The sequence below is a fragment of the Peromyscus californicus genome, unplaced genomic scaffold (genome assembly GCF_007827085.1).
Source record: "Peromyscus californicus insignis strain IS unplaced genomic scaffold, ASM782708v3 Scaffold_21__1_contigs__length_65335640, whole genome shotgun sequence".
NCBI lineage: Eukaryota > Metazoa > Chordata > Mammalia > Rodentia > Cricetidae > Peromyscus > Peromyscus californicus.
In genome coordinates, this window is record NW_026294514.1 from 31,343,449 (window position 1) to 31,363,251 (window position 19,803).

Here is a 19,803-nt window from a genome sequence, read left to right on the forward strand (position 1 = left end):
GGACTACCATGGAATCAAGGCCTGCCTGATATACATACTAAGTTCCAGGCCAGCCAGGGATATATAAAAAAGACACCTTTTTCCACACATACACATAAACACTTATATCCATGAATTAAAAATAAATAAATAAATAAATAAACAAACAAACAAAAGATCCTGACCCGTAGTCCTAAAATTAAGTAATTTTATTGTCAAGTATGAAAGCAATTAAACAAACCCCCAGCCGGGCGGTGGTGGTGCACGCCTTTAATCCCAGCACTCGGGAGGCAGAGGCAGGCGGATCTCTGTGAGTTCGAGGCCAGCCTGGTCTCCAAAGCGAGTTCCAGGAAAGGCACAAAGCTACACAGAGAAACCCTGTCTCAAAAAAACCAAAAAAAAAAACAAAAAAAAAAACAAACCCCCAAACTCAAAACACTTAACCAATTAACCAATCATCATTTCAAATATCTACATTCACCCAAACATTTAGAAAGTTCTGAATGTAGCCCAGCAACCAAGGCACATTCTCTTTAGCAACTGACCAGATGTGTAAGTAAAAAAAAAACAAAAAAAATTAATTCTGATGGCTCTATTTTCATCTTCTTCATCTTATATTTTTATTGCCTTTTCTATTGCATGCTGGGTGTGAAGAGCCTTAGAAATCGTCATTACACATCAGGAGACTAAAACTTGAGAAGCCACAATCAGCATGCCCAAGACCACAGACCCACCATAAGATATTCACAATTTCCACAAGGGGCTCTACCCGGGCTCCACATGATTATTAAGGTAGAGGGAAATAAAGTCCACTGTCACCTCTACTTTCCCCTCATGCTTCAATAAATCTAATGAACTATCCACTGCACCAGAATTACTGAGGGAAACCACAGAACCCTGCTGAAGGACTTTGAGGCAACCCTAAGATCATGTATTCCCAGCTTTAAACTATGTTTCCCAATTTTGAAATGGCTACGGTCCACATGACTCTTATCTTCCAATCACCATTTATGCTGACCTAAAGCTTTGTTACCCATATGAGGTTTTTCCTGGAAATTTAAGCCTGATTGCTGATAACAAGGGGAGAAAAGAGGAGAGTCTCTGACTTAGAAATGTGCACAGCTCCTTACCTTTCTTTGAAGACTTGAAGTCCCCGAGCCAATCCTTCCAGACACAGGAGATCGTATCTGTTGGCAGGGACGTCAACCTTGTAAAGTACAACATCTGAGGCCCCCTGTGCCTTTACATTACCTTGTTCCTTACTTATGATTTGCTTCTCAGAAGTCTAAAACAAACCAAAGAAGTTTAATAAACTACAAAATATCTTTTCTGCAACAAAACAAAAAAATGCTACACGTCATAATCACAGCAGACAGAAAAATACTGTTTTTTTCACCCCAGAACACTATAATCCATCTAAAGCAACATCAGCAAACAGTAGCCCACCAGCCAAATCATGTACCCCACCTGTTTTTGCAAATAATGTTTTCCTGGAATACAAATAAACACAATTACATATGTTATTACCTACTATCATACACTGAGACAACTCAGTTATGGCAGAGACAATAACCTCTAAAGCCATACAGTATCTGCCACATCATACACAAAGTTTTGCCATCCAAAGGAAATGGAAGACACCGTCCAGAACACAGAGGACAACATAAGCGTCCAAAAGGTCCAGATGAGTCACATGACAGAAACAGCACTCCCGCAACACCCTGGCAAGTAGCCCCACAGGCACACACGCCTAGAGGGAACATGAGGACAAAAGTGACAGTCCATCCAGAGAGCAGAGCTGTGTGAAAACTGGAAGGACAACAGAAGCAATAGGAAGCCACAGAGAGGGCAAACGGAAGGAGGCAAGGAGTCCACCACGGCCTGATCTTGATGCAGCAGCAGAGCTTTGAAGACCTTAGGCATGTTACAGCAGAGAACAGACGTTTGAAGATGATGGTCAGCCAAAAAGTTAAATTCCACTCCTATTTTTATATTTATATTTACAACAGCAGGGCACGATAAATACATTTAAGAAATTTTCAATCATAACGACTCAAAGTAAGAGTCAACACGTAAGCCGGGCGGTGGTGGCGCACGCCTTTAATCCCAGCACTCGGGAGGCAGAGCCAGGCGGATCTCTGTGAGTTCGAGGCCAGCCTGGGCTACCAAGTGAGTTCCAGGAAAGGCGCAAAGCTACACAGAGAAACCCTGTCTCGAAAAACAAAAAACAAACAAACAAAAAAAAAGAGTCAACACGTGACCTTAGCCAAAAGATTGAACAGTGGTAAAAGTTAAATTTCAAGTGTTACTGTTAGCCTTTATGTGGAAATCCTACTTAATGGGAATCCCATCAAGGACCTGCCAAAGTAACAGAGGGAGTTCGGCCACACGCCATGCTTTTTACTTGATATGACACCTTCTTGCCGCCACACACTGACTATTCAAGCCCGTCCACAGTAATTACAACCTGTCACCTGGGGAAAGGGAGATCGTCAGCAAGCCATGCAGAGGGGGACAGAGGAGGGCGATGCACAAGGACATATGTATGAAAACACCACACTGAAACCCATTTTTTCATATGATACTCAAAAACTGGGGGCAGAGGTGGGGAATAATTACAATCTGTATTTACATGGGTGGGGGACCTCACTTTGGCTACTAGGAACTGTGGGCCTTGTCATCCTTGAGAAATCCATGGGTCCACACAGTGCTGGGACTGTTTAAGGTTGTTCCAGGCTCTAAAACACATCTAACCTGGTACTCAAACTTAAGAGGCAAAATTGAAAATCAGAGAAAATGATAAAAATGAGGAAAGAAAGAAGAGGCGAAAGGAAAGAAGAGAATGGAAGAGGCCAAAGAAAAAGAATTAAAAGTGAATCATGTTTGATTGAAGCAGTAATAAGATTAATGTTTTTCAGGGAAGAAAGCTAAGATACCCTGGTGGGATGGCAGATATCAAGAGCTCTAAATGAAGAAATAACATGGTAACCAGAGAATTAAAGGTATCTGAATAAAAAGTAGCCTGATACTTGCCGGGGGGGGGGGGGGGGGGGGGGGGCCATCAATGTCATTTTCAGACTCGGTTCACAAAGCTCATATGTGAAGGCTAAGCTTGGACTACTACCTGACAGAAATCAAAGAGCCCGAAATACATTTCAGAGCTGGAAGGGGTGTATGATCATATAAAGCAAATCATCTGTTTCTCAAAAATGAGGCCTGGCAAGATAAATTGTGAGTTCAAAAAGGTAAGTAATCCTCCCGAAATCTCCACATTGCCAGAGTCTAAATATAAGTCAATAACACAGCAAACTCTTAAAAAAAAAAAAAAAAGAGCTCATACAAACCAATTGGTTTTTCCAATATCCTGAAAGCAAATACATACAAGCAACACTATACAGAGTGAGGTTATATTTATATATTTGGAAATAAATGTATGTGTGTGCATACATATATGTATGTAACAACAAAAAAATAAGCCATGTATTTAAGAGAGGAAGGATGGATACATGGAACAGTTTAGAGGGAGGAAAGGGAAGGCAGAAATGATATAATTCTACTATAATCTCAAAAACAAAAAATTATTTTAAATAAAGCTTCTTTTTTTTTTAAAGATTTATTTATTTATTATGTATACAGCATGTATGACTGCAGGCCAGAAGAGGGCACCAGATCTCACTACAGATGGTTGTGAGCCACCATGTGGTTCCTGGGAATTGAACTCAGGACCTCTGGAAGAGCAGTCAGTGCTCTTAACCTCTGAGCCATCTCTCCAGCCCCATAAAGCTTTTTTAAGGGATAAAATTTATAACACAAATTTATCAAACAACAACAACAAAACCTCAGGGCTTATTTAACAGAAATAAAATACTTTTTAAAATGAGCTCATAGACAGAATATCTTTTAAAAAATCTTATACATACAATTTCATCAAGTTCCAGGCCAAATTCAAAACATAGTTCGTCAAATTCTTCATCAGCTAGAAAGAAAAAAAAAAGTTAATTTTAATGTGTTCTGTATGCATGAAAACTGCATATGAATCTATGACTCTCACCTACTGCTTAATTTCCTAACCCTGAATATTCTATCAGGCATCAGCTATCACTATAAAAACAGAAAGGGGGGCTGGGGAGATGGCTCAGAGGTTAAGAGCACTGACTGTTCTTCCAGAGGTCCTGAGTTCAATTCCCAGCAACCACATGGTAGCTCACAACCATCTGTAATGAGATCTGGTGCCCTCTTCTGGCTTGCAGGAATACATGCAAGCAGAACACTGTAAACATAATAAATAAACAACACAATAAATAAATATTAAAAAAAAAACCAGAAAGGTTTGCCCATGGGTTTTGTTTTGGTTTGGTTTTTGTTTTTTTATTTTGTTTTGGGTTTGTTTGTTTGTTTTTGTTTTTGGAGGGTTTTTCTGTGCAGCCTTGGCTGGCCTGTAACTCACTCTGTAGACCAGGCTAGCCTTGAACTCAGAGATCCACCTGCCTCTGCCCCGAGTGCTGGGATTAAAGGCATGCACCACCACCGCCGCCCGGCTGCCAGTGTTTTTTATAAAGCTAAGAAACATACTTAATAGCCTGAAATAAAATGGGTCTATAACTGACAAAATTCTCTTACGTGCTTTGCTTTTTCACCTAATATAGCATCTCCAGGGTTTTCAGGTTATCAAACACTGAACACACAGCATCAAAGCCACCACATACTAGTGAAAAGCTGGAGAGATGTCTTAAGTTCCAAGGTAAAGGGTAGGACTTAGGAAGTCAGAGGTTCTGAGCCCACTCTCTAGCATCAAAACATTAAGAAAAAATTTGCCTGATGCAAACATCAAACAAAACAATTAAAGGGCTGATTACTCTATAGTAATATCAACTATAGAATTTGGTTACTAGTACTGAGATGTCTGTTCAGACTCAGGGTAAAAAAGGATCATTAAGTAGAGATTAAATGAGAAAGCAGGCTCAAAATCATAGGACCTATAATTACAAAGGAATGCCACTAAAGCTTAGTATTCATTTAAGCATCTCTCAGGTGGCCCAATACTTGTTTTTGGAACCACACTAATCAGGGTTTTGACTTCTACCTCACTCATGAGGAGGACTAAGCACCTCACGTAAACTTCACCAACACCCTAATCTGTAAAGCAACCTTTTGCCGCCATTTTTAGCATGGAACCTTAAAAAGATGTAAGTGGAGCTGGCATAGTACCCTGAAACACAGTGAGTCTGTAAAACTAATACTTCACGCCGGGCGGTGGTGGCGCACACCTTTAATCCCAGCACTTGCGAGGCAGAGGCAGGCAGATCTCTGTGAGTTCGAGGCCAGCCTGGGCTACAGAGTGAGTTCCAGGAAAGGTACAAAGCTACACAGAGAAACCCTGTCTCAAAAAAACAAAAACAAAAACAAAAAAAAACTTATACTTCCATGCCTTATTTCACTTTGCTCTAATACAATACAGCATTTTCAAGGTCTTCATTTATCCAACATTGAACATACATCGATTACCACTATATTCTAGTGAAGAACTAGATGTCTTTGATTTCCTGATCCAGGATGAAGAGTTGGCCTCGGTGGCATAATGAATGCTTAGTATGTCACAGGCCCTAGGTTCAATTCCCAACATCAAATTAAAACAACGAAAGACTTGTCTGATCTAGATATCAAACTTCAATTCAATTTAACAAATATTTACTGCCATTATGTGCCAAGCAACAGTACTAGATGCCAGGGCTACAAAGATAAATTACAACTCCTGCCTGAACTACTTCCTTCTCTTGCAAAGGAATCCTAAGTGTATATAAACATAAATAAATATACCCAGTACAAGGCGCAGGGGTAGCACAGAGCTCCTCTTTGGTTCACTTAAAGCTACATAAAGGATGTCTTCACCAGTCAAAACTTGGAGGGAGTGAACCAAGTGCTTTCAATATAGATAAAGAATCAGGTTTGTGTTGGGAAGAAATAGGACACAAGCAGAAAAAGGCAGCTCATGACATGCCAAGGGACTTGCCCTCTGTCCTACCTGCAGGCAATGGGAGTTGCACTCAGGAGCTTTTCAGCTGGGCAAAACAGGATTAGGTTTGGTGTTTGGTTTTTGTTTGTTTTTTTCCTTTTTCCCTTTTTCCCTTTTTCATCCTTGGCTCTAGATTTTCATTTTATTTTGTTTTGGTGTTTTTCTGAAACAAGTCCTCACAGGTAGACCAGGCCAGCCTGCCACTTATATATACCAGGGCTGGCCTCTGACTCCAGATCCTCCTGCCTCAGGCTCGCATGTATTTCTATCAGTCGTGAGGCACCAAGCTTGGTTCCTTACATCTGCACTTTTAAGACTGGTGGCAGGGTGGAGGATGACTGAGGGAGCCTCCTACAAGTGAAGTGCAGAGGTATTCACTTAAGCCAACAGTGTAGAGAAGAAGGAACATAAGAAGTGTTAGAAGCTGACTGTGTAGGGCTCAATGGTTGGCTAATTACTGGAGGAACAGTGAGTGAGTGAGCAAGACTAGGATGGCCCCCAGCTCTCTGGCTTAGGTGAAAAGGGTAATGCCACCATTAACTTGTGTATGTAGTAACTGAGGTAGCTAGCCTCCAACATGGCCTGCAACGATCCTGTCTCTGTGTGAACTTACATATGATGCAACCACGAGTTAGCTAGGAAGCAGATGCTCAGGCTCAGCCAACCCTTGAGGTGGCTGTAGTTCTAGATGACAACTTGCTTGCAACCTAGCAAGAGCCCTAGAGCCAGAATCACCCAGCTAACCCCCTGATTCCTGTCACTCAGATATTGTGGGAAGCAACAAAGGCGTATTTTTTCCTACTCCTAAGAACTGGGATAATCTGTTCTGTAGCACCAGATAACTGACACAAATCTTAGTCTCTGCGAAGGGAGTGGTCCTCTAACCACACTGTGAGAACGGCTCTGGAGTCAGACGGCAGGCTTGGAGGGCTGCATGAGAAAAGCCAAGGGCCTCAAAAACACTATTAGCTGAAGACTCGTGGACGTGAGTCAGGATGCAGGGGAAGGCAGGGAGCACAGTGAGGTAGTACTGCAGGAAAAGAGAAGGGCACCCTTGTTACATAAGGGAGAAACGTGATCAGTACCATTCCTGCAGGTACATGGACTGAGAAAATTCTCTTACCTGATGGAACTGAGACTTGGGATCAGTGCTCCAAGAGCAGCTTGTTTGTTGACTAGTTAGATTTTTTACCACTTATGTAAGAGGAGATTAACATAGGAAGAGCTATTAAACACAAAGAGTCAGGATGTTGATCAGTAAAAAGTTTGGCCTTCCAAATGTAAAGCAATCCTAAAATTAAATAAGTTCTGGGCAGAGACCAAATCCTAGGCTTAAGATAGAATCAAGGGTATGACTGAAAACCATCAGTCAGATCAAAGGCACAATTCATTCAAACAAAAGGTGCAATAAAGAAATTAAGGATGCACCTCACAAATCCAATTAATAAAACAATAAAGCTTAATTAAGAGCACGGTATGAAAAAGCCCAAAGTTCTGAAACAGCTAATTTCAGAGGTTTTTGGAGTCTGTGGTTTTTAACTAATGAAAAGGAATCCAGCAAAAATTCACCAAAGACCCAGAAAGTTTTCAGAAAAAACACTTAGGCAGACATAGCCTGCTTGAACTGAAGGGGCGGAAACAAGACAAAAGGAAGTCTTTGAGCCCCGAAAATTCTATTAACAGGAAGTAGACTGAGAAAACTAATCAGCTGTGAAGCACATGCTTTCTGGGGATACTCAGAGAGTGGAAGCAGAGCCTAGGGGGCAAGGCACAGCGCCATGGAGAATTATCCCAGGCCTGAGACCTAATCAAGACCATCCAGCATTTGCCATCCGATTTCAGAACTGCCATGGACCAGTGGCTCCTTTTTGAGTTCCATTTTCTTCCCTTTAGTAGTTACCCCAGGCCTGTCCCTCTATGGCATCTTAGATGGATGAAGGACAACCTATCATGGTGCTTGAGCTTCTCAGATCACTAGTTAACTCATCACAAGGTGCTAAACTCAGAGAACTACATCCCCGGTCCCTCATCCATCTGAAATGATGTGATTGTGGACTTTGAGCTGCTGCTGGAAGATGACACTTCTGGGCCGAGTATACTTTGCATGCAGATGAACATGAACCATTCGGTGGTTGAGGGGGAGATAATGATACCAGTGATACCTAACTGCTTATCTAGTTCCCTTTCACACCAGGTCAGGATTGGTCTGTGTGAGCAAGAACATATGGAAAAAATAGCACTTCTGAGCAATTATCACTCACTGAGGATACTAGTTGAGCTCTCCCATCTACCTGCTCTCTCAGAGTTGCCCTTCTGGGACAAATTGACAAAAGCCAAGGTAGAAGGAACTGAAGCCTCTGGCCAAAAGTCTGCAGGTAAACAGGGCCTGTTTAAGAAAACTTAGGGGGCAGAGAGATAGCTCAGCAGTTTAGAGCATTTGTTGGTCTTACAGAGGACCCAGGTTCGATTTTCAAAACTCACATGGTGGCTTACAACCAACGGTAAGGGATCTGCCTTCTTCTTTCATCCACAAGCACCATACATGTACATGGTGCACAGCAAAACACTTATACATATAAAATAAAATGTGTAAGTCTAAATAATAATAATAATTTTAAAAACAACTTAGGTGGGTAGTGGTGGCACATGCCTTAAATCCCACTCAGGAGGCAGAGACAGGCAGATCTCTTAGAGTTAGAGGGCCAGCCTGGTCCACAGAGGGAGTTCCACGGCAGCCAGATCTACAGAGAAACTCTGTCTTGAGAAACTAAAAAAAGAAAGAAAACAAACACACGACAACAACTTAGAAGCAGCTTCTCCAGCCCCAATGAACTCTTGACCACAGATCTGCAACCTGGAGTAAGATTCAGACCAGGATCACCAAACCTTGATTCTTGACCATCAGAAACTAAATAACAATTATTGTTATAACATGCAAAACTTTTGTCAGCTAAACGGCAATGAATCAAATCATATGGATCTATTAAAATACACTGAATCCTAATTATGCCTTATTCCTTTAAGCTATATATTTTTTAATTTAGACAAAAGAACCAAAAATAAAGTCATGAATAATTTCCTCCAATAAAAACAGTAGACCTAAAAAAACTATCTGCTTCTGTGGCACACAGATGGCTCTGGCAGTACTTACTATACCAAACTAGAGCAGGGCCCACACTGAAAAGCAATGATAAGAAACCAGTTGACAAGAAAATGAGTAGCAAAAGAAAACTGAACAGAAAGGCCATCAAAAGACTGAGACCGACAAAAAAGACAGTGCTGCTCCCAGGAAGGCAGAGGAGACAAATGCTGCCCGACTGAAAAAAGACATGGAAGGTGACAGCGGCGACTGGAAATAACAATGGGATTTCAGGTGGAGAGCGACCTTGGCAGGGTCTAAACGAGGAAGGAAAATGGAAGAACACCAATGAGACATCTGAAAACAAGAAGAACGAGGAAAAGGAGGAAGACACAGGCGGGACCCAACCCACACTTCATTTGCAAACTAGATGATAACATGAAGGGGAAAGAGTTTCCAAAGATCCTATAGTCAACAATCTGTGTGGAAAAACCAAGCTGGTTTGATCATTCACCATTTGAAAGTGGGGAAAAAAGCAGACAGAGAATTTATCTAAATATTATCTGACAATGGCAAACAGGTTATAAGTCCCATTACCTTTTCAAAATTCAGATAATTTCTTACTTTTCCAAAGAAAAGGACCTGGCTGGGAACTGATTATAAACGTGTTAAACTCACCACACACCATCTTGTGTAGTTCAGATATGGTAAATACCACTAGAGAGAATATGGTGTAGGGTAAGTGAGGAATATAAAAAAGCATATAAAGTGGTTAAGAAACTAGGGCCACGTTTCAGAGGCAAAGCTATTTCCTCTACTTCTAAGGATGCGGGACAGTTCCTGCTCACAACTATAACTGTATCACTTGGGAGACTGAGTCAAGAGGATGGCCACAAGTTTAAGGCCAGCCTGGACTACAGATTAAGGTTCTGTCTCAAAAGAACAAAACCCTACAAACAAGTAGATGAGGATTAACAGGGAATGGGCTATATCTGAGAGTACATCCTTAGAAAACTTTTTCAAAAGTTTAGTTGCACAGTGTCAATACTATCTTCTTAAGAAGAGCTGTACCCCTTGCTAAATACATCATTAAGTACATTTAATACCCCCAAAAAGGGCTCTCATAAGTCACTTGTTATGACCTTCAAAGCTGATAATTACAGGATGGGGCAGATATCATTTCAACTACTACATCTGTGTAAAAAATGATAATTTGCTTAATATTTACCTCCCTTTTCCTCCAATGGTTTAGTTTAGAACTGAGAAAGAAATGAAGTGTCTTGTGAATACTAAGCCCACAGAAGAGGCTCTGTTCGTTCTCAAATCACTGTTACCTGTCAAATGCTGCTCCCGCACACCACCTGGTTTCCTTTCCTAGAAAACACTCAGCATTTCCAATAAACCGTCTTACTAACGTACTGGTTTGTCGCTGTCTCACCAAAATGAGATCTCGCGTGTCATGTGCACAGCTCTACTCTCAACAGTGCCTGGCACGCAACGGGTGCCCAGTCTACACTAAACAAAGCGAATGCCGGGCTTGGTGGCACACGCTTGTTATCCCAGCACTCGAGAAGCTGAGTTCCAAGAGGCGGGTTCGAAGGCAGCCTGGCCCACGTCTTTCTCAAACGTCTCCCCTTCGCTGTCAACCTGGTTCCACCGAGCTTGCCCACACCGGTGATGCAACCCAGGGCATCCTTCCTCCTCTGTGTCCCGACACCGAAGTCGGTGCTAGGCATGCAGTAGGAGCTCTCTCTGAATGGATCACACGGAGGTCCCGACACGGGCGGATGATGCAACGGCAGCCGCCGTAGGGCTGGTTCCGAGAAGCTACTCCAGCCCAGCCCAGCTTCCTCGCCCGTCACCGCAGCCCTGCGGACTCCCGCCCGGCAAGACCAAACCCCGCGTGGCGGCACGAACGCCGCCAGAACGCCCTTCCGCCGGGCGAGTCAGGCTCCCCCAGGCACCGAGCCCAGGCCACGGGGCGGGCACTCACTGTAGGTCCGGCCCAGGGCTTGGAAGAGCAGGTCTCGCTTCACGCTGACAGTCGGCATGGCGAATCGCGGACACTGCGCCTGCGCCACGTGCGGGGCCTCAGCGGCCGTAGGGCGAAGGACCCGCCGCTCCTCTTCTGGGCTGTCTCACGAAATGCCTGTGTAAACCCAACAATTTGCACTCCCGTTTTCCAACTGAATACAAGAAAAATGCCACTCTCTGGATCATTGAATATAGATGTATTATGTTGCTAACTGAAAAGCTTGGGAAATAAACATAATTGGGTGGAATTATCTCTATTCCGACAGGCAACAGTATAGATAGGCCCGGATTGGGTGGGCGGAGTGCTAGAGGGGCGGGTACAGAGGTGGCAAGGACTCCCAGATAGAAATCCTTCCCTGAGGTGTTGAAAAGTGAGTTAACCTGGTGCAAGGCTTTCTGGAAAGAAGAATGTGCAAATACGGATGGCAAGGATCTGTTAACAGGCCAGTTTTGGCTTCGTTCTTTAACCTTGAAACTCTACAGGTTTTATACCCGAGCTTTGTTTGAACGCAACAGAAACCTTAAATAGGTAGACGTTGTTAGAGACCTCAGAACTGCCCACTGTCAAATTCTGTACTCAGTCTAAGGCCAGCATGAGCGGATTTCCTCCCCAGATCAAGCCCGAGTCAGGGTAGATCAAACAGCGGCACGCAGAGATGTCAGGACTTCATCCCTGGAGCCTGTAAATGCTACTTTATGTGGTCCAGCGTCTGTGTGGAGAGTAAGTTAAGGGTTTTGAGATGGAGCTTAGTCAGGGTTATTAAGATAGGCCGTAAATGCAAATACGTGTAGCCTGGATAAGTGGAAGGCAGTAGTTGGAGTAAGGTCACTATAAATAAAATAAAATAAAATAAAATAAAGTCAGTGGCCGTCAGAAACTGGAAGCGACAAGAAGAGGATTATCTCCTAGCGTATGGAACAGCCCCCGAAACACTTTGAAACTGCTTTTGGGTTTCTGGCCTGCTCCAGAACTGAAATACAACAGATTTCTGTCTCGTTATATTTAGTACTGTTTTCATTTGGAGACAGAGTCTCAACTCTGTAGCTCAAGCCAGCCTGGAACTCATCCTGTAGCCCTGGCCGGCCTGAAATTTTCAGTCTCCTACTTCGAGCCTGTCTTGAGACGGCAGTATGAGTCACCTCACCAGGCTCAAGTTTCTATTTGAAATCAAGTTTGTGGTACTTTCTTTCAGCATCCATAAAAAACAAATATACCAAAGCAAAGTACTAATAGTACCTCCCTTTAAGAGATAAACAGGCATGGACTGTGGGACTCACCCAACCTGTAAGGCAGATCAGAGACCTTGCTTCCTCAAGGAAACTCTGCCCTTTCTACCATGCAGCAAGGGCCTCTGCTGCCCATTACTTGAGGAAGCAGAAGCAGGACCAGATTTAGACCACCTTGACTCTTACTAAGAGTTTTTTTTTAAAAAAAAAAAAAAAAAAAAAAAAAGATTTATTTATTTATTATGTATACGGTGTTCTGCCTGCACACCAGAAGAGGGCACCAGATCTCACATATGGTTGCTGGGAATTGAACTCAGGACCTCTGGAAGAGCAGCCAGTGCTCTTAACCTCTGAGTCATCTCTCCAGCCCCCCTAAGAGTTTTTCAATGTAGTAATTTCCACTTACAGCAAGTACCACATGTAGCTTTCTGCCCCCAAATTACTGCATGTTAATATGTTCTTTGGGACACTCACTGCAGAATTTTCCATGACCATAACCTCAGTTGTCTTATCTATAAAATAGAGATGGTTATACGTACCTTAGAAAATTAAGGTAAGGGTTAGAAATGATTCTCCTAATTAACTAGCACAGATCTTAAGTCATTGAATTTGGAAATAGGTCAGGCGTCATTTTTATTTTTCCTCATCAATTTTCTGCTCTCAGAATGTCTGTGACAAAATCTGTTTCCATCTGTCATCTCTCCAATAATACATCATGCTTTTTCTCATTGCATTACAATTACTGTGTGCCTAAAAAAAGCCATTAGAAGATTCTAGGGGAATAAACAAAAGTAGCACATGAATGCTCATCACAAATGACATTAGCTGATTGATAGACAAGATAATTGGGGGAAAAACTGAAGTAGTGCATCACAAAATACAAATAAGTGTCATTGTTTGGGGGCCAACCTGAAAGATGAAATGCTGTTACAGTAACAGGCAGTGAATGCATGAACGTAAAGATGTATTTTCCGGCATATATAAATGGTGGCGCTATAAGATAAAATGAAAGCTTGTAGCAACAAATGCAAACCAGTTAGTTCTGAGTGTGATGGAAGGGGTGAAGCCGAGGAAGGTGAGCATCAGTGTTCACACGGAGAAAGAGAGTGAGCAGATAGACAGGCAGGATGGACAGACAGATGTAGTGGCCCACGCAAATAAGGAGGCTGAGAAGTTCTACAACCTGTTGTCTACAGACTGGACACCCAGAAAAGTGCATAAGCTGGCTTGAAGGTCTGGAAGCAAAGAACCTCTCTGAGGGTCTGAGGAACCCCATCTGAACATCGGAGGCCCAGGAACACCGAGGGCTGGAAGAGATCAGTGTCTTAGCTCAATCTCAAAGAGAGTGATTTCCCACTCCCTCCGCTCCATGCTCTATCCAAGCCTTTGATGAGTTGAGTGGTGCCCACTCACATTAGACAGTATCTACTCCACTTAGTTCTCCAACTCAAATGCTCATCTCTCAGAAGCACACAACTAAATATTTGACCAGTTATCTAGGGATCTTTTAACTCTGTCATATGACCATACAATTTACCCTTGAGCTAGAGAGATGGCTCAGCCGTTAAAGGATAGGCTCACAACCAAAATTAACCCTCATTAGAGGTTTAAAAATACTGCTTTGTTTTACCTGATACGTTACCATAGGTGTATTTTAAATTATAGGTGGATATGGGCAACAAAGGCTGTAAATGATGCTATTTGAGGGGTCAAAGAGGAATAATTCTTGATATTTTTCTTTTAAGGTTTGTTTCCCCACAGAGAGTTATTTATAAAGTTTCAGCCCAGTTTAAATTATTTTTTCTATTGATTCTGGATCTTAAGTTGTATTTCTAAAAGTTTTCCTCCACACAATTTGTTTAAAATCATGTTTTCCTCTTTGAGTACATCAGTAGAGTTCTTTTCCATTGAAATCTCAGATCTTTTTTGAAATTTGTTTTGGTTTTTAGAGTTAATGAACAAGCCAGTTTTATTTTCTTTTCAAACAGAAATGCCAATACCACTTATTAAAAAGCTTCTTTTCCCCCTCCAGTTTGTAATATTGCATATTAAATTTCCACATATATTTGACTCTACTGCCAAAGTGTCTGTTTCAATGCCAGTACCAAGCTATTTTAATGATTATGGTGTCATTTTCCAAATCCCTCCTGGGAACCAATTCCAAAGGCCAAAGAACCACATTGTCATTTAGTTACACCAGTGACCCTCCTTCTCTAGTTACTTTTCACATTGCTGTGACCAAAACTACTCAACAGAAATAATTCAAGGGAGAAAAATTTCATTTTGGCATGCTTTCAGAGGGTTCAGTCCGTCATGGTGGGTGAGGCATGGAGAGGCAGTTCAGTTCACTTCATAGAGGGCCAGGAAGCAGGGAGGGAAATGTGGGTGCTCTCTTAGTTTTCTCCCTTCAGCCCTTCACTCTGACCAGGTTTCTAGCCCATAGAATGGTGCCACCCACATGCAAAACAGATCTTTTCCTCTCTGGAGTCAGCCTTTCCAAGCATAGCCAGAGGTGTGCCTCGCCATCTCCTAGGTGTTCCAGTCAAGTTGGCAATGATAATAACTTTCTTAAGCATGTTTCTCTTTCATCATGAAATTCCAGTCTTGGAATTATTCTAAAGAAACAAAATGGTATCATTTCTTTGTAATATAGGGAAAAACCTGAAACAGCAGAAACATCTAACAGCGTGGCTTGATTAAAGTATTTCGATACAACCTAATATGAAACTATTAAAAATAATGTAGAAGGCCACAGATTCAGCTCAGTGGTAGAGTGCTTATGCAGCATGCATCACATCCCTGGTTTGAAGCCCAACACCCCAAAGTAAAATATAAGTAGAATAATGTTGACTATTAGGGTGGTCAGTGTTGTCAACTTGACAGAATCTAGATGGGCCCCTGAGCATGCCTGTGAGGGGTTGTTGACTGTGACGTGGAAAGACCCATCTTAACTGTGGATGGGACTATTTCCTGAGCAGGGGATTCTGGACTGTAGAAAGTAGAGAAAACAAAGTGAGCAATGCATCCCTTCCTAGTTCTTAATTAGAGATTCGATGTTACCAGCTGCTTCAAGCTCTTACTGGCTTGACCTCCTGTCTTCGATGGACTACCTTGAACAGTGAGCTAAAATGGACACTTTTCCCTTTAATTGCTTTGTCAGAATATTTTATCACAGCAACAGGGAAAAAAACTAAGATAACCATCTGCTTGTGGTACACACATGCATATATTATGTATGTGTATAGTGCTGGGAGATTTTTTTTTAAAAAAAGAGAGGATCATTCTATGTAGCCCTGGCTGTCCTGGAAGTTGATATGATAGAGCAGGTGGCCTGGAGCTCATAGAGATCCACCTGCCTCTGCCTCCCAAATGCTAGAATCAAAGGCATATACCAACATAGCCTGATGTATGCTGAGAAATTTTTAATGTAAAAAAAACTCTTCAACAAATAGTATAAAGACAGTTATTAAGTATTATGCTTAAATGATTAATTTTGTCTAAATGAATATGACTGAAAATAGACTAGTGCATGATATACACCTTGTGTTATTAATAGCTATCTCTAGGTGGTGCAATTATTTTCTTCATTATATATTTTATAGTTTACAGAAATGTAGTTAGTAGTTATTACTTTTATTATGAGGAAAAGTGTCATCATGAAACACAACACAATCATGCTTATTTCTTTTCCACACCCAGTCACTGGTAGACAGTCTCGGTCTCATCGCCACATAGGCTCAGGGACTGATTGATTTTGCCTGTCCGTGATTTAATATTCATAGAAAACATTGCTGACAGGAGTGTGTAACTGTGATGCTTGTGGCTCAGAAAGTAGTTGAGAAAGTGATACTGTCAGGTATGAACTTCTTTCTGCATAGGACCTAGAACACAGTACATTTTAAACTAGAGCAGAAGGACATTAACACGACACAGATACTGCATATGTTTTCACGTGTGTGTTGTCCACTGCCAGCCTTCATTCCCTCGTTCATAAAAAGGGCACAGCACTTCCTCTGATGACAGTCAGAATAAAGTATGTAAAAAACATTTTAAACCTACAAAGCACTATTTGAATATTAGATATTTACACTGAAGCCAACAGTCCAAGTGATCCAAAGCTATAACCTCTTTCTAATGTGAAGTCAAATGGAATTTGATCTACTGTCTTCCAGAAGTAAGATGGTGCAGGCAGATTATACAATTTACTCTAATTGTCTAGTCTATACTCATTGTGTATCCTTACTACCTGTAATCAAAATCTCATATGGTCTTTCTATTTTCTAGTGATGTAACTCAGTGGTAGAGCACTTACTTCCCCAGCAAGTATGAGACCCCATTCCATCCTGAGTACCACAGACAAAAACAACCTATGCACATTCCCTTAACCCCAACTACTCATTCAGGAAGCTACAAGACTGTGATTTCAGTGTTAGCCTGGGCAACACAGTGAGGCCCTGACCCTAGAATAAACCCAAAACTAGTTCTCAGTGGGAGAAAATGACTGACAAGATAGAAGGCAAATGAGTGGGACCTCTTTAAAAGGCTGAAATCTCTGGCAGTTTTTAAGACATGTGTATCCCTTTATGCTTCCTGAAACCTGCTTTTTCAACAGGAAGATGTTCAAAGTGATAAAGCTTACAGCGTTGCAAGCTGGAAAGTTACAGTTGAGAGTCAAGAAATACATAGGTAAGCTATAATGTGGGGGTCCAAAACCATGTTAAAAAGTTGAAGAGCAGGAGCAAGGGCTCAAAGGCTAAAAAGGCTTGCTGCCCTTCCAGAGGACCCAAGTTTGGTTCCCTGCACTCCTGTTGGAGTGCTCACAACCACCTGTAACAGCTCCAGAGGATATGACATGGTCTTCTTCCAAAGGTGTGCATGACACACATAAACACATAAACAAAATTAAGTCTTGTTTTAAAAGTTGACACTTCGGGCTGGAGAGATGGCTCAGCGGTTAAGAGCACTAGCTGTTCTTCCAGAGGTCCTGAGTTCAATTTCCAGCAACCACATGGTGGCTCACAACCATCTGTAATGAGATCTGGCGCCCTCTTCTGACATGCAGGCAGAACACTGTATACATAATAAATAAATAAATAAATAAATAAATAAATAAATAAATAAATAAATAAATCTTTTTAAAAAGTTGATACTTCATTGTGAGAGAATTGGAAAGAAATTCTAGGATTTTTGTAAGTGACAAGGTTAAAATTTGGTATTTTGGAAGACTCACAGCAATCATTGTTTTAGTTTCTCATCATTCTAAGCAAAGTACCTGTGGTGTTTGAATGGGAATGATGTTTGGCCTGTTTGGTGGAACTGTTTGGGAAGTATTTGGAGGTGTGGACTTGGTGCAGGAGGTGTGTTCCTGGGCTGGGCTTTGAGGTTTCAAAAGCCCAGGCCAATTCCTGTTTTTTCTCTCTGCCTCATGTTTGTATTTCAAGATATAAGCTCTCAGCTACTGCTCCAGAGCCATGCCTGCCTGCCTGCCTGCTGCCATGCTCCCCACCATAATGGTCACGGACTCACCCTCTAAAACTGTAAGCCCCAGATAAACTCTTCTATAAGTTGCCTTGGTCATAGCATCTCTTCACAGAAATAGAATAGTAATTAAGATGATTCCTGGCATAGGTTTACATTGGCTCACAACCCCAGAGCATCAAGCTCACGATCCAGCAGGCCCTTTTGTTTTCTGGTGAGAGTGGCAACTCATGGGAAAGAGGGCAGGAGTCTACACTGAGGTGACAGTTCACATCTTGAGTCAGGAAGGTGAGGGAATAGCCAGGGTGCTAGTGTTTAAATTTGAAATGTCCCCCAAAGGCTCATATTTTGAACACTGGATCCTTTGTTTACAGCACTAGTTTGAAAGCTGTGGAGCCTTCATGAGATGGGACCTGGCTGGTTTGAAATAGGTCCTTGGGAAAGGACCTTTGAAGGTATGCATTCCTGGTTAGACCCTGTGTTTTCTGCCTCCTGTTCTGGGGCCATGTGAACAGTCATCCACACGAGTTCTTGCTCCAGTGCCTTCCCAGCCATGATTGACAGACATCTCTTAACTGTGCCAAAATAAATCTTCCCTCTCTTAAGTTGTTTAATTAAAGATTTTGTCACAGTATGTACAAAATAACAAAAACAGGTCTTACAATCCCCTTGGAATTTATGCCACAATACTTAGAGACGTACCAGACCTTACTTCTTCAAGGTCTAGGCACCTCCCTTAAGTATTCCGCCCCCACCAGGAACCAATTCTTTAACATGGATCTCTGGGGGACATTCACCCAAACCATAGCAGATATACTATGGAAAATAAATCAGGGGATAGTTGAGAGAGAAAATCTCATGGTGGGGAGACAAGTGAGGAGGTTGCAGTAATATAAGGGGGAGATGATAGTGGCCAGGACAGGGGGGAAAATATGCGTAGAAGAAACACAACCATAAGATGGTGATGATGGTGGTGATGGTGGTGATGGTGGTGATGGTGGTGATGGTGGTGATGGTGGTGATTTTGATGATGATGGAGGGGCATCAGGGAAGGCAACAGTTCATATACAAGAAGACATAAACAACCAGATGATGGAGGGGCATCAGGGAAGGCAACAGTTCATATACAAGAAGACATAAACAACCAGAAAGACACAAGCTCTAGTTCAACCCCTGTGGGAGCGCACAGAAGTTTCCTTCTGAGATCTGAGTTTGCCTGACACAGCAGAGCTGCATAAGGGGATGATCTGACCATGGGCAAGGCTGCCAGGTGGTTGGAAGGGCCTGCACTTGGCTGTGCCTGGGGGGAGGTCTTTTGCTCCTCCCCTTGGCATTCCTTTAAAAGCCCTTTGGCAGAGACAGTCAGGGCCCGATGGATTAGGATCCAGGCCCTCCCAAGGCTATCCTGTGTTTTCTGTTTCTCTCTAGCTATATTTCTACCTAATATTTCCTGCTGCTCCTGCTCAAGAATACCCTGGGTGGGTGGGATGGCCCCCCACAAACCCCATCTTCTGGAGTGGACTGTGTCAGATGGTTCTGGCTGCTATATCAATGAACCATAGGCATAGCAGTGGATAAATAACAAAGTTTATTCATCACGGCTCTGGAGGCTGGAAAATCCAAGATCAAGGTGCCATTGTTGAGTTCTGATAAGAGCCTGTGGGTGTATTGCATACAGCTGACTTCCTCATGAGTACTCACATAGAAAGCCTAAATGAGCTCCCTTAGGTCTTTCTTTGGGACAATATCCCATTCATAAGGACTCTTCCCCTAATTGCTAATCAGTAAGATTGCTCAACAGGTAAAGGCGCCTGCCACCAAGCCTGACAACCTGAGCTCAACCCCCAGAAACCACTCGGTGGAAGAAAAGAACCAGTTCCTTCAAGTTGTTCTCTGATCTCCAAACATATGCAATGGATAAACACATAAACATATACAGAACAACACACAAACGTGCATACACAAAATAAAATGTAACAATAATTAAAAGACA

The 19,803-nt window shown here is 42.3% G+C and overlaps 2 protein-coding genes across 3 annotated transcripts in view; one reads left to right on the forward strand and one right to left on the reverse strand.

Annotated features, from left to right (window-relative positions):
- Positions 1-11,159, reverse strand: part of Farsb (phenylalanyl-tRNA synthetase subunit beta) — a 67,221-nt gene extending 56,062 nt beyond the window's left edge. For both annotated transcript variants that reach the window (XM_052749976.1, XM_052749977.1), the window contains exons 1-3: positions 11,065-11,159; positions 3,900-3,955; positions 1,110-1,264 (exon numbers count right to left, since the gene is read on the reverse strand). In XM_052749976.1, the coding sequence (XP_052605936.1) occupies positions 1,110-1,264; positions 3,900-3,955; positions 11,065-11,122 (269 nt within the window). In that variant the 5' untranslated portion in view covers positions 11,123-11,159. The remainder of the gene's footprint in view (positions 1-1,109; positions 1,265-3,899; positions 3,956-11,064) is intronic.
- Positions 11,160-11,440: 281 nt separating this feature from the next.
- Positions 11,441-19,803, forward strand: part of Mogat1 (monoacylglycerol O-acyltransferase 1) — a 38,322-nt gene continuing 29,959 nt past the window's right edge. Inside the window, exons 1-4 of the transcript XR_008220896.1 lie at positions 11,441-11,826; positions 16,945-17,018; positions 17,774-17,869; positions 18,185-18,265. The gene's annotated coding sequence lies outside the window, so the exon portion shown is untranslated. The remainder of the gene's footprint in view (positions 11,827-16,944; positions 17,019-17,773; positions 17,870-18,184; positions 18,266-19,803) is intronic.